This window comes from Stylophora pistillata, chromosome 2 (assembly GCF_964205215.1).
Source record: "Stylophora pistillata chromosome 2, jaStyPist1.2, whole genome shotgun sequence".
In the NCBI taxonomy this organism is placed as follows: Eukaryota; Metazoa; Cnidaria; class Anthozoa; order Scleractinia; family Pocilloporidae; genus Stylophora; species Stylophora pistillata.
In genome coordinates, this window is record NC_142520.1 from 11534838 (window position 1) to 11548382 (window position 13545).

The 13545-nt window shown below is 41.3% G+C and overlaps 2 protein-coding genes across 2 annotated transcripts in view; one reads left to right on the forward strand and one right to left on the reverse strand.

Annotated features, from left to right (window-relative positions):
- Window positions 1–13545, reverse strand: part of LOC148737119 (uncharacterized) — a 141004-nt gene that overhangs the window by 100994 nt on the left and 26465 nt on the right. The gene's annotated exons all lie outside the window — the stretch shown is intronic.
- On the forward strand, window positions 7771–9730 carry LOC148737124 (uncharacterized). Its single transcript, XM_088747744.1, has 2 exons — window positions 7771–9120; window positions 9542–9730. Exons 1-2 carry the CDS (start codon window positions 7771–7773, stop codon window positions 9728–9730), a joined length of 1539 nt encoding a protein of 512 aa, XP_088603870.1.

Consider the following 13545-nt stretch of genomic DNA (forward strand, 5'->3'; position numbering starts at 1 on the left):
CATGTACTACTTGTAAATTGTATTTTTCAGTGGCAAATCTCAATAAACTAAACTAAACTAATTAACCCCCAACAGTCAAATACTTATAGATCAGAGTTAATAGAGGGAACTGGTTATGAAGGTCGGCGGACTTCAAACGATGGAATTCTTTGTGTTGGTTTATGGCATGTCACGTGACCGCGAAGGTGCACAAAATATGAAGATGGCGACCAGTGTGTAGGCTTGCTTCGAGTTTATTCTTTTTTTACGGATGATCTAGAAATAATCTAACTGAAATATTATCTTAAGAGGGTTCATAAGTGATGCCAGGGGTCAACTGCTCCGTCCTTGTCTGCGGATCGTGCAGACGATCGAAGAGAATAGGAATTTTAAGCTGCCTGTCGTGAAAGACGAGGCTCATCGAAAATGGCGCAACAACTGGCTCGGAGAAGTAATAAAAGCGCACAAAATCGACCAGGATTTCGGGGAGCAGATAAAAAACGACAAAGTACACGCTTGCGGGAAACACTTCAAACCCGAGGATATTGAAAAATGTAAGTATCGCTTTATTTTCAGTCCGACATGTTAAAAGAAAGCTATTTCCAATTATTATTTATGCTTTTTATTTGTTGACAGGTTTAGAAATAATAAAATGTGGCTGACAGGATCAGTGCACAGGCAGCTGGATTTTTTTTTAAATGATAATCTATGACAAATATCTCCTTACTCAAATTATTCCAAGTCATATGTTATTAAATCATCCATATTAATCATCAACATTTTGTTACAGGTTTCAGTTCTTCATCAGTTTGGTTACAATAGTAACACTATTAGAATACAGAGATCCATTTCATGTCAGAGTGGCAATACCAAAGGAAGGAAAGATAGGAAGAAATCTTGTGAACAGATTACCAATGCCAAGTTGCCATGCCAAAAAAAGTCAAACTGTAGAAAATGCTGTGTACTAGCATGACTGCCACAGAATTTTTAAATATCCTGGCTATGCTACTGTATTTAAGCGAAAAAGAATTTCAGATTGCTTGTTAGAAATTTCATTGCAATTCTAGGTTTGTCAGGGTCAACAAAAAAGTCAAGTTTGTGTGACTAAAACTAGAGACCTCGTTTGGGAGGTTTGAATTTTTTTTGCCCTATGTACTTCTATAAATATTATCCATACCTCCCCCACAGAAGGGATTTTTCTTAAGACCCCCTCTCAACACTCTGGAAATTGCAATTAAGATTCATACATTTCCTTGAGTTTTTTGGCCTTTGAGATCCCCCCATTCCCAAGAATTTTCAATTTCAAGAATTTTCTGGAACTACACAATGCCAATCAGGTTGTAGCCTTGCTTCTGCAGTCCTACAAATGTAAGATGACAGAAAGCATAGGGAGTGTTTTTTAAATGTGAAATTGAGAAGAACATTGGCACGCCATGCACAAATGCCAGTATTAAATAACAGACCACTTTTTCACAATCAAACAGTGATTACCGGGATAACATGTTTTTATAATTAAATAATTCATAAGTAGTTTTCCATAATCCTCCAAATTCCATTTAAACAAGCTATGATTGTATTTACAAGAAGTTCCACATTCACATGGGAAAGTTTTAATTTGGCATTGTCACATTGTTTGGAACTAAACATTAGAAACTAGGTTCTTTTAATAATGTTGTAAACAACTTTGCTATTTCTTGTTCACAAAAGTAAATTAAATATAAATGGAGAGCTTTAACTTTGCTTCCCTTGTTCATTTTATTAGCAACTCTGACTGATTTCCTTGCGAAGAGACTTCCCCTTTGTTTGCTTCATTTTGATCTTGTTTTTCTCACTCACATCCTTTGTCAAGGAGAATGAGCATATCCATACATACAAAGTAATAATGCCATGCAATACATCCTTGATCAGTTATGATCAATCCATAGTTAGCAAGAACATCACTATCACTAGTAGCTTTGAGAGTTATTGTAACAATTTCAATTCCAAGTGAAACCACTTTTGGAGCTGGCTGGCGGAAGTAGTGTTCTGCTACTACAAAAATCTTCTGAGCTGGCTCTGTAATTGACCATAGCCCACCACGGTTCAAACTTGAAATCAGATTTTGCATGTTTTGAATCATTGATACAGTCAAGTTTGCCAACCTTTAGTATTCCCATACCTTGCTGGCTCTCCAGTTCCCTCTATTAACTCTGTTATAGATTGGATACTATGCCAGTGGTCATCACTCAGAGAGACACTCCTGTCAAACACCACGGCTAAGCCTATACAACGAGACCGCTGCTTGATTTTGAACACCAGACAATCGACCTCACCTACACCAAGTCAGTAAAGCCCGAAATGCGAGTTTGTTGTTCCAAAATTTTTATTGACAAACATTTGAGCCCAACTAAAACAAAGAACCAGTTTAGAGCGGCTGTACACTCGAAGATCATTTAAATAAGAACGATATTGATGTTTGCGTCGCCTCCTAAACACACCTTGAGCCAGATAAACCTGAATTAATTCTCAACGTACCGATGTAAAACATATTCAGACGGGACAGGAACTGGTCAAGAGTGGTTTCGAGGGAAAAAGGCGGAATTGCTGTTTATGTGAGAAGTAAACTAGATGTTTTTGATGTTTATAGATTACAACTACATAGTTTAATTTTTAGATATGATCTTTTATAAACACGCAGCAGGTTCTACTTTTCACATATGTATCATGGCGCGCGTATCCCCATTTAAAATCATAGTGAAAGCTGACGTGTGCAGGGTCGGACGGGTTAATGAACTGTGGTTTTCTTGTTCTGACACGAAAAAACAAAGAAAAAAGTTTTTCCTGCAGGATCTTTATAGTGATTGTTCAGTGTGCGCTCGTGCATCGCCTCCTTTTAGTATGAAACCAAATTTTTGATGTGGTTAATCATGTTTGATCAGGCTAGAAGGGAAGATATTTGGCTTACGGTCACGAATCGTAGCACGGACCGCGGCGTATTCGGCCCGTGCGTCATGACCTCGACCCAAAAACGCAATATTTTTACCGTCAGCTGCCAATTAAGCAAACCAATGTTGGCCGTCAAATGTCTCAGATATCCTCAATTAAGAACTATGTGACTGCCTTAATTAGGGTCAAGTTATATCTTTTATAATAAATTTTTTTATATATTAAAAAAATACATTTATGGAAGTCCTTTAACTTCTATTCGCAAGTAAAACTGGTTAGCGACAGAACTGGTTTCCGGTTTGGAAACACTTCCTGTGTCGTAAAACGTTAGTCATTTATCAATAAAATGTGTCATGAATTAACAGTTCTTTACAAACGCGTCATTATGAAAATTTACAGCCAAATACGTGCGTTTAATTCGTTTGATAAAAAATATTCCAAAAAATTAATCATCAACCGTCAAATGACTTAAAATTTAACCGTCAACCGTGAACATCACCTTCTCCGCCCCTACTGAGACCCTCCCAGACGACCCTCGATCACGAGCTCGTGCTTGCCGACCAAATTAGGACACGTTATATTTTCTGAAATTACATGGCATTCTGAAAATCTCGAGAAACTCAGGAGGATAAAGACGCATTAATTCTAAAAGCACGAAAGCTCATCGGATACTAGTTGTAATCACTCAGAGACATCCAAACACCCCGGCTAAGCGTATACAGCGAGACTGCTGCCTTATTTTAAACAACAGACAATCGAACTCATCGACAAGTCAGCAAAGCCCGAATTGCGAGTTTGCTATTTCAAAATTTTTATTTACGAACATTTGTAGCCCAACTAAAACAGAGAACCGCTTTAGAGCGGCTGTACACTCAAGATCATTTAAAGAAGAACGATATTGGTGTTTGCGTCGCCTCCGAAATACACCTTAAGCCAGATAAACCTGAATCTATTGTCAGCATACCTATCTAAAACATATTTAGACGAACAAGAACTGGTCAAGAGGGGTTTTGAGGGAAAAAGGCGGAATTGCTGTTTATATGTGAGAAGTAACCTAGATGTTGTTGATTGGTTATAGATTAAAACTACATAGTTTAATTTTTAGACATGATCTTTTATAAGTACGCAGCAAGTTCTATTTTTCACATATGTATATTTCAGGGCACCGCACATGTTTTTATGTATCTGGGGATATTCATATTTTATCCGAGATTTATTAAAGATTTATGTGCCTCTGATGCATATTTCGAGTTATGGTGCACGCGGAAAGTTTGGAGAGCACAAGAGAGGAGTTGCTCGAAGTGCAGCCGGAAGCGTTCGGAGTTATCAATGCAGCACTAAAACTAATCAAACAACAACAAACATATGAAACATATGTATGAACTGCGGTTATGAAACGTATATGTGCACGATCCTTCGCAGTAAAGCACTATTTGAGCAATACTGAAAATCAGACCTGAAAAAAATTTCAGGCCTGTACGGGACTCGAACCACTGACCTCTGCGATACTAGTGCAGCGCTCTACCAATTGAGCTAACAAGCCAACTGGGAGCAGGCCATCAAAATAATTAGACAAGAACCCGTAGATTATAAATCAAACAACAACAAACATATGAAACATATGTATGAACTGCGGTTATGAAACGTATATGTGCACCATCCTTCGCAGTAAAGCACTATTTGAGCAATAGTGAAAATCAGACCTGAGAAAAATTTCAGGCCTGTACGGGACTCGAACCACTGACCTTCTCATATACGTTTCATATGACCGCATATATACGTTTCATAACCGCAGTTCATACATATGTTTCATATGTTTGTTGTTGTTTGATTTATCATCTACGGGTTCATGTCGAATTAATTTGATGGCCTGCTCCCAGTTGGCTTGTTAGCTCAATTGGCAGAGCGCTGCACTAGTATCGCAGAGGTCAGTGGTTCGAGTCCCGTACAGGCTTGAAATTTTTTTCAGGTCTGATTTTCACTATTGCTCAAATAGTGCTTTACTGCGAAGGATCGTGCACATATACACTAAAACTAATACCGGCCGTTCAGAAAATAAAGAGGAAATTTCCTAAATTTACGAGTCACGTGTGATAGATTTACCTCCTTTAATTGTTGGTTACTAGAATTGACGATCAGAAATTGCGGCGTTTTGTGTTGAAAATCTTAAAAATTGTACGATTTCAAAGGAAAATCATCTGTTGAACAACACTTTTGGGACATACATGCAGCAGCTCTTTAGAATAGCATTCACCCCAACGTCGCGAAGCCTCAGTCGAAGCAAAAAAACCTCAGTTTTGCTTTCACCCACATTCACGCATCGCGTTTGGCATATAAAGTATCGTCGACTCCAAAACTAACTCCGTCGCTTTGAAGAGTTACCTGATGCTCATTGTACTTAGAAACAATTATCATTTTAGCACATCTTCTTTTAAAATAGAGCTCCAAAAGGTTAAAGGGAAAACAATCTTGAAAGTTTTAAAACTTCGCGGGTAAACTCGATGGGAAATCATCGCTAACAAGGACGTCAGTCTGAGCCATCTCCATTTCTTTTTGATAAATTATAAGCTAATTAGAGCGCACGTTATCATATGATTATGATATAACATTAAATGAAAAGCAGAGATAAAAGGAATCATCACGATATACCCTAACCTGACCATCCATCATTAGCAGTCTGTGCACCATGTCCATTGCTCCCCCCTGAGTATGATTGGTATCCAGGATTCCCTGTTGTGTTTGTGCTGGCGTCACATCCTTTGTGTCTTGACCAAGCTCTATCAACCCCTCCTCCGCCTCCAGCTATTATCAAAGGTGTGTTGGCTCCTCTCACCACAAACGTTCCTCCACCACCTCCAGAAGAGTAATCGTCCGTGTTTATTCCTCCTTCTTGACCAACAAGTATATGAATGATTTCACTCTTGTTTAAGCGGAACGTTCCAATCATTTTTGCTCCTCTTCCTCGGTTCTGAATACTGTTAGGGTATATATCGTACCCTCCTGCAGCTGCTATTGCTTCTATTCTGTAGTCACCAGTGTACGGCACAGTCCACTGTTGAACTCCGCTGGACAGCGTAACTTGTCCGTCATGATCCTGTCCGGTGTAATGACTGCCTAGCGTTGTTGGAGCAATTCTTCCACTGGCTTTGAGGTTTGTAAAAACGGCCTTGAAAGCTGAAAGGGAAGAGTTAAGTTATCTACATCGTTATAACCATAATTTTTTTAGCTTTTTTTCTTTCATTATAGGTAAATTTGCATGTACAAAAAGGACACGGAACAGTTAAAATCTTGTAGATTGATCCTTAAAACTACTCACCATTATTGCAATTATTAAGTTATTTAATATTCAACTTTTTTTATTTGATCATTTATTCAATTATTTGTCTCTCAATGGACGTGTACCCGTTAGTCACGAAATATTTTTCCCCGAAAGTTTATCAAGCATCGCATCTGATTGTGATTGAAATGTTGTGTCGATCTTCTTTGTTAAAAAAGATCGCTTTTGAAATAGGTCCTCAACTAAAACTGTCCCTTCTTTTCCTCATTTCAGTCAAAAGATTACTAATATACTTCTTTAAACTTTCCCTTCTTAAGTTTGAATTATAGATAAACCCATCCTCTAAACAAGCCACTCTTCGATTTCTAACTTATTGCCTCTTTAAATCGGGAAAGCGAGATTTATCAATGCTACTGGGCTAGTTTAAGCCCTTTCTCCCCTTCCTTTGGGCTTTTCCATGCGCTATAGCATTAATTCACATTTTCCGCCTCAGTGCTGACGAGTAACTAATGATATCCAGCCATTCTGCGTGAAAAAAGTCGAGAGTTGAGCAAACCGTAAAATTTTGATTTAGAGTCCGGGGCTATTGAACAAGGGGATTTAATTCTTGCTTTTCACGTGACGTCATCGAGTTTAGAAATTAGGAATTATCGATCCCTATGAGAACTCGGTTTAGTAAGTTAATAAAAAAGTTGAATTCTTATCTTTATTCAAATTTTCAGTTATTGCTTGACACGATATTAACATGCTGGTACGTAGGTTAAAGAAAAGAAGACAAAGAGAAGTGGATATATAGACAGATAGATAGATAGATAGATAGATAGATAGACAGATAGATATCCTTAATCAACTCTTTTGTAGGCAGAGCTGAATTACAGTGCAGTATGTACACACTATAACAATGATACAAATAGCACTGATAATATTTGAGCAATTTCTCATGTGTGAATAATTTGTGTATGGGTTATTAACCAAACGTGAGGTCAAAATGGCTGGATAGTGGCCGAGTTCTTTCTTTGCAGTTTTATAGACCGAGACGAAGTCGAAGTGCATAAAATTTTGAAAAAGGAACAAGGCTGATGTAGCCACGAGAGTTATTATTATTATTTTTTTTTATCAGTTCTGTCGTTCGTCTTTGTTAATTGTAATTAGTGTAAATAGTTCTCGTCTCGATAGTTAAGTTCTGTATTTATTAGTTTGTATTTTTTCGTGCTGTCAAAATGTAAATTAATTTTGTCAGCGTTGTTTCATGTAATCGCCTTTGAGTATTGTGTAGCCTTGTTTAGTCTATTGTTTTAGCCTTTATCCGCTATATAACATCGTAGTTGTGATTTTCATTCAGTCGTTGTTATTCCGGAGTGCCGTACAGATCTTGTAGGTAGTTACGCTTTCGTTTGTATTTTTCTGTAGTTTCTCGTATTCCTTTCGTTGTATTTTAGTTTCGTTGGGTTTAAGTTCGCATTGTTAATTCTGTATTTTTTCTGTGTGTGTGTTATGTACAAGCGAATCGTCGAGATTAAAAAAAGGTACGTATTTCAGACTGTAACGGAGTGTCAGTTACATGCATTCAAAGATCTGAAGTGGATGACATGTTGTCCGGAATTGAAGGTCGGACAAGACGCCGAGCTCACTCAGAAGAAGCCCTCGAAAGCGTGCGAAAAAAGAATTGGAGGTCAGGGTGTTTATCCAGAGTAACGATGTTGTATCGTGCTACGGAAGTTCTGCTGAGTGATCCGAAAAATGTCGATGAAGTTAAACAGAAGTTACTGGAGATTGATGAAGCTTTTTCTCGCTTCGAACAGGTGCACTACGAGAACATCTCAACTTTGGATGGAGATATGGAAGTGTGGGGAAGCGAAGTGCGTTATTTCAAGGAACATTTCCGTCGAAAAATGGATTTCGTTTCGGGAATAGAGCGATGGATCCAGGACGTAGGATTAAACGCCGGAGCACGTGAGGAAAATGAGATACCAGTTGAAGACTGTGTAAGTATCACTAATTCTTCGCAAAGTTCGCATTCATCTAGACTATCTATCAGACAGCTTAAAGCGAATCAGACAATAGCGCAACTGAAGTTGTACCAGCTGAAGAAAAGGCAAGAATTACTACGTCAGGAAGAAGAAACGAAGCTAGAGTTAGAGCTTTTGGATGCGCAGTTTGACATTAGGAAAACTGAACTTCAAATAAAGTTACTTCAGGATGAGGAGCTAGTTGATTTAGCCAAGTTACCGAACGTTTTTGACGATCTGAAGCCGTTTAGTGAAGGAGTTAATGTAGGAGCTGCACATGCGCCTGATCAGGAACATTCTATTTCTCGTGTTGAACGCAACGTTGGTTCTCAAGACCTTCCGTTGCGGCTGAAATCTAATGCGCAGGGGTATAAGAGTTGGTCAGCCGAACCTACTGCCGCCTTTGCACATCCAGAGGCGACCGGTTCAGTTTTGCGTGGAGGAGTAATGGATAGTGGGGCTTTAACTATGAAGAAAGGATTTGCGTTGCCTAAAAAGAAATTGACAGTGTTTGATGGTGATCCTCTCGAATACTGGAACTTTATCAATTCATTTGAAACCAGTATCGTGAACAATGCAGCCAGTGAAAGCGAGAAACTCATGTACCTTCTTCAGTACACTTCTGGAGCAGCAAACGATACCATCAAATGTTGCTTAGTAATGGATCCATCCCTTGGATATCAAAGACCAAGAGAACTCCTTCAAGAACGTTTTGGTCACCCCTTCCCAATTGCCTCAAAGTACGTAACCAGGTTAACAGAAGGACCCCTTCTGAAACCAGGGGATCGCGCGGGATTGCTTGCCTTTGCAGACAAACTGAAGGACTGTGAACATACGTTAGAATCCATTGGATATCTAGATGAAATAAACAGTGCAGACAACCTAAGAAGAATTGTTCAGAGATTACCATATCATCTCCGCACCAAGTTTGTTGAAGTTGCAGACCAAATCCAGCAAACTGGCCAAAGAACGAACATCAGTCACATCGCTGAATTTGTTAAAGTCAAAGCCAGAGTAGCAAATAACCCCGTGTTCGGTTGTGTGGTGGACATCGCGCGCGACAGATCGGAAAATGAAAGGCGAAAACCTAAGTCGAGGAGTGCTACATTAACTGGAGAACGCGTCAGCACATTTAACACTCAAGAGACCAAATCCGGTGGCAGACAGAGTCTACCCCCTTTTTGCAAGCCAGCTTCTTTTATGAAGTGCCCATCGTGCAGTGGTGATCATTCGTTAGCAAGGTGCAGGTGTTTCAAGGACAAGAGCTTCGAAGAGCGCCTGGAGATAATGAAGAAAGCTCAGCTCTGTTTCAATTGCTTTAAATATGGCCACATAGGAGCTGGATGTTTAGCAAAGGGTGCTTGTGAAGTCCCAGGATGTAAGAGGAGACATCACACCTTACTTCATCCACCATCTCCACCACCAGCAGTGGAAGGTAGCGACAGAGTGGCTGATAAAGGAACTCAAGCTGAGGGCGGTGCCCCGTTTCAAAGTGGACAGACTAATAGTACCTCAGCTGGAGAAGGAAAGGTGTACCTGAGAGTAGTTCCTGTAAAGGTGCGAAGTCATGATGACGCCAACAAGACCATAGAAACCTATGCCCTTCTAGACGGTGGATCAGACATCTCCTTGTGTGACAAGAAGTTAGCCATGGATCTTGGAGTGCATGGACGCCAGAAAACGTTTTATTTGACAACTCAAGAGAAAGAGGATAGCCCAAGAGTTGGTCACGAATTAAGCCTAGTTGTTGAGCCACTTGATGGAAGTGACAGAGTTCACGTTGTTAGACTTTGGACAGTTGATAAATTGAATGCTTCAGGCCGCAGTATTCCATCAGAACAAGATCTAAAGCAGTGGCCTCACCTTAGAGACATCAAGCTGCCAAGTACTAGTGAGAAGGAAGTTCGATTGATTATAGGCACCAACGTCCCAGATGCCTTTTGGGTGTTGGAGGAGAGACGTGGTAACAAGGGAGAACCATACGCCATACGCACGCCACTTGGCTGGACACTCATGGGCCCTATGCATAAGAACGTTGGCGGAGAATGCCATCTTAACGTGAATTTTGTTGGATCAGCGGAGCCCGTGGGAGAAAAGAATGATTGTCTTATGCACCAGCTAGAAAGGTTCTGGGAAGCGGAGAATTATGGAGTTGTTCCCCAATCCAAGCTTGGCATGTCAGTGGAAGACAAGAGAGCCCTTGAAGTTATGGAACAATCTGTGAAACTTGAGCATGGTCATTACCAAATTGCGCTTCCTTGGAGAAACTACCCACCAGTCTTGCCTTATAATCGCTGCATGGCAGAAAAGAGGCTACTGGCGCTTAAAGGCAGGTTCATGCAAGATGGTGAGCTTCTGAAAAATTACAAGACCACCATGGAACAGTATCTTACCAAAGGTCATGCTTCACGAGTGCCACTTAATGAAATTCATGTAAAGAACAAGCCGACTTGGTATCTACCCCACCACCCAGTGCTGAACAAACCTGGAAAGACTCGAGTGGTTTTTGATTGCGCTGCCAAACATAAAGGAACGTCTCTGAACGATCAGCTCCTTACTGGACCAGATTTGACAAATTCTATCGTTGGTGTGCTAATGAGATTTCGGGAAGAACAAGTCGTGTTGTCTGTTGATATTGAGTGTATGTTCCATCAGGTCAGAGTACTGCCAGGTGACCGAGATGCATTCAGATTCCTCTGGTGGCCAGATGGAGATCTGACCCAAGAACCAGTTGATCATCGTATGGAGGTCCATTTGTTTGTCGCGACCTCGTCTCCAAGTTGCTCTAGCTTCGCGCTAAGAAAGACAGCAGAAGACAACAAAGGTGAATTCTCAGAAGAGATAGTTAAGACTGTCAGAAGGAATTTCTATGTTGATGACTGCCTAAAATCGGTAAAGTCAGCTGAAAATGCTATCGAAGTTGTCTATCAGCTCCGAGAAATGCTCTCCAAAGGCGGATTTCGACTCACAAAGTGGTCGTGCAACAGTTTGGAAGTTCTGAGTACAGTCCCTCAATCTGAGAGAGATCAACCGGTACTAGACCTTGACCTAGACAAAGACAAGCTAACGATGCAACGCACGTTGGGGCTCCACTGGGACATGGAGAGCGACAAGTTCCTATTTAAGGTTGCTCTTAAAGACAGACCGAACACCCGTCGCGGTATACTTTCCCTGTCAAGTTCCGTTTATGATCCACTTGATTTCGTTGCGCCAATCATCCTCCCGGCTAAGAAATTGTTACAAGAGCTCTGTAAGCAGAAACTTGGATGGGATGATCCAATCAGCGCTAATGATGGTGAAACGTGGGAGAAGTGGAAGGCTCAGTTGGTCGGTCTCTCTCGGATAACAGTAGACAGAGGCGTTAAGCCAACCTGCTTTGGAGACTTGAAGATGGCTGAGTTACACAACTTTGCCGACGCGTCGCAAATCGCATATGGAGCAGTCTCCTATCTCAGATTGGAGGACGTCGAGGAAAGAATCCATTGTGCGTTTCTCATGGGGAAGTCTCGCCTTGCTCACTTGAGACCTATGACTGTGCCAAAGTTGGAACTGTCAGCTGCAGTCTTAGCCATTCAGTTAGATCAGACCGTAAAAGAAGAGCTGGGTATTCCGATTAGCCAATCGACATTTTGGTCGGATTCCACCTGCGTGTTGCAGCACATCAGAAACCAGTGAAAGCGTTTTCATACGTTTGTTGCGAATCGGCTGTCAGTTATACATGAAAATTCAGCACCTCATCAGTGGAGATATGTTAGCTCCGAAGACAACCCGGCAGACGAAGTATCCAGAGGTCTTACGGTGGAAGAAATGAGTACAAGCAGTAAATGGCTGAGTGGTCCCGAGTTTCTGAAGAAAAAAGAGGAGTTCTGGCCGTGTGATCCTACAATTCACTGATCAGGATCTTCAGATGATGATCCAGTAATCAAGCGTGAAACTCATTCTCACAGCCAGTCGTTGACTCCTCATCGAAGCGAAGTTCTCTCCAGGTTGATAGAGTATTACTCATCTTGGGACAGATTACGAAAAGCTGTGGCCTGGCTATTGAGGTTCAGAACATGGCTCATCGAAAGACACAGTAGCAGATCCATTAACTCCACACCTGAAAGCAGTTTGAAAGAGGGATCCCAGTTCCTGTCCGTGGAAGAATTACAGAACGCAGAACGGGAAGTTATCAAGCATGTACAAAGGCTTTCATTTCCGGAAGTCATCCTAGCCATACAGACGATCACTTCATCGAAACCTTCACGTCGAGTTACCTCCGAGTTAAAGAATCTTAAGATACCAGCTCACATGCGCAAACTTCATCCATTGTTGGACGACATTGGAATTCTAAGAGCTGGAGGAAGACTGGAAAATGCCTTAATCATCTACGACGCAAAACATCCAATTATTCTGCCGTATCGTCATCAGGTAACGGATATGATCATTTCTCAGCAACACAAAAAGGTTGGCCACCTCGGTCAAGAATACGTACTGTCCAGCTTACGACAATTCTATTGGATAATCAAGGGGCGTTCAGCTGTGCGTCGAGTGATTAGTGGCTGTTTCCAGTGTGAAAAACTTGGTGCAGTTCGTGGAGAGCAGTTGATGGCCGACCTACCAAGGGAAAGACTAATGTCAGGAGATCCACCGTTCACATACGTAGGCGTGGATTACTTTGGTCCCTTTTATGTGCGCCAAGGTCGCTCGAACGTGAAACGTTTCGGGTGTTTGTTTACTTGCCTGGTCGTCAGAGCCGTTCATATAGAGGTCGTGAACTCGCTTGACACTGATTCATTCGTTAATGCGTTACGAAGATTCATTAATTTACGAGGATGTCCAGTTACCGTTTACAGTGACAATGGGACGAACTTCCAAGCAGGGGAAAGAGAGTTACGCGAGTCATTAAATGATTTAAATCAAGAATCAATCCACAGGTTTCTTCGTCAGAAGAATATTAGACGGAAATTCAATCCCCCTACAGCCTCACACATGGGTGGGGCCTGGGAGCGTACGATCAGATCTGTGCGCAAGATCCTGAGAGCACTGCTAGGACAACAACTCGTCTCTGAAGAAATGCTCCGAACCTTGATGAGCGAAGTTGAAGGGATCTTGAATGGCAGACCGTTGACTCCAGTCAGTAGTGACCCGAAGGACCAGGAGCCTCTTACGCCAAACCATCTGCTCTTGTTAAGAGCCAACCCAAATTTACCTCCTGGAGTCTTCAACAAAGAAGAAATGTACAGCAAGCGACGCTGGCGTCAAGTCCAGTACATGGCCAATTTGTTTTGGAAGCGCTGGTTGAAGGAGTATTTGCCAACCCTCCAAGAGAGAGCAAAGTGGACCAAACCTCGCCGTTGCTTAGCGAACGGAGAC

What these genes read in the sequence shown, in the direction of transcription:
- LOC148737124 (XM_088747744.1), top strand. Translation starts at nt 7,771, where the DNA reads ATGTTGTCCGGAATTGAAGGTCGGACAAGACGCCGAGCTCACTCAGAA. An exon ending in ATCATCTCCGCACCAAGTTT is followed by an intron (nt 9,121 to 9,541) that starts GTTGAAGTTGCA and finishes CTGGATGTTTAG; the next exon opens with CAAAGGGTGCTTGTGAAGTC.